General features: G+C 48.7%; 1 protein-coding gene across 1 annotated transcript in view; it reads right to left on the bottom strand.

The window, feature by feature from the left end:
• The window catches only part of LOC103069305 (uncharacterized protein MGC39606-like), a 24,288-nt gene extending 24,030 nt beyond the window's left edge, over positions 1–258 (bottom strand). Inside the window, exon 1 of the mRNA XM_007462912.1 lies at positions 124–258. Coding sequence (XP_007462974.1) covers positions 124–258 — 135 coding nt within the window. The remainder of the gene's footprint in view (positions 1–123) is intronic.
• Positions 259–1,040: the final 782 nt, after the last annotated feature.

Raw genomic sequence — 1,040 nt, 5'->3', positions numbered from 1 at the left:
TTTCCCCCCATAAGATGGTAGTTTTTGGCAAGACCATGGGCCCCAATCTTATCTATCATTTTGGGACAATTCCTGGGCTTGCAGACAAATGCCATATATATCTTACTCCTCAAGAATCAGTACTGCCTTTTCCACCTGGCAGTACCCCAGGTCTCCATCTCTCCCAAAGTCCCTTCCTGTATGCCCGGGCAGCGTCAGGCACAGTGCCAGCATGGGAGCTTTGCAGCTTTCAGAGGAAGGATAGACACCCATCTCCATCTTAGTAAGATGGTGGGTGACTTCCAATGACCCTTGTTTTTATGAGTGGACCTCTTAGACCTTCCCCTGTCTTGGCTTGGGGAAGGGAAACATTGCACAGTCCCTAACTAGACCTCTTCTAACAACTGGGCCCTGGGGCCTAAAGCTGGTTTTCCCACAGCCAGGTCTGTGGGCTGGTGGCTGGCCCTATTCGTTGCTGGCCCTCTGAATTTAGAATGTGGGGTATTGAGTGTCTTTTGCTTTCAGTTTTAGGCCCTTAGCTATGATTCCAAGAGAACAGGCAAACTACAGAGACAGAAATCAGATTAGTGGTTGCCAGGAGCTCAGGGTAGGGGTTAGGGGATTGACTGTGAAGGGATTTGCAGAAACTTTGGGGGGTGATGGAAAGGTTCCACATCTTATTCTGGTGGTGACTGTGTGATAAAACCCATTGAACTGTGCACCTCAAAAGGGTGAATTTTACTGAATTTAAATTATACCTTAATAAAAGGGGGGAAAATATCAGGGAAAAGGAAAAAAATCTCTTTGGGTAACTAAGAGTGTCATATCACAAGGTAAAGGGCCTGGCACACAGATTTCAATACCCTATAGCCACTGTTCCTGGCAAGGGCCAGAGCTCTGCAGGAGCCCCGTCAGCACTGCTGCTCACCAAGCTACGAGTCCGGTCACCTCCCTGCTACCTCTCCTGGGCTGTCCTGTCACCTGTGGCTGCTACTTGGCACCAGTAATACCCACACTGGTGATATTATTATTTCTGTGGGCCTCAGGTCTGCTTCAGCATT

The sequence above is a fragment of the Lipotes vexillifer genome, unplaced genomic scaffold, assembly GCF_000442215.2.
Source record: "Lipotes vexillifer unplaced genomic scaffold, Lipotes_vexillifer_v1.1 scaffold481, whole genome shotgun sequence".
Lineage (NCBI taxonomy): Eukaryota > Metazoa > Chordata > Mammalia > Artiodactyla > Lipotidae > Lipotes > Lipotes vexillifer.
Note: the sequence above shows the minus strand (reverse complement) of the source record. Positions and strands in the feature narration are given on the sequence as shown.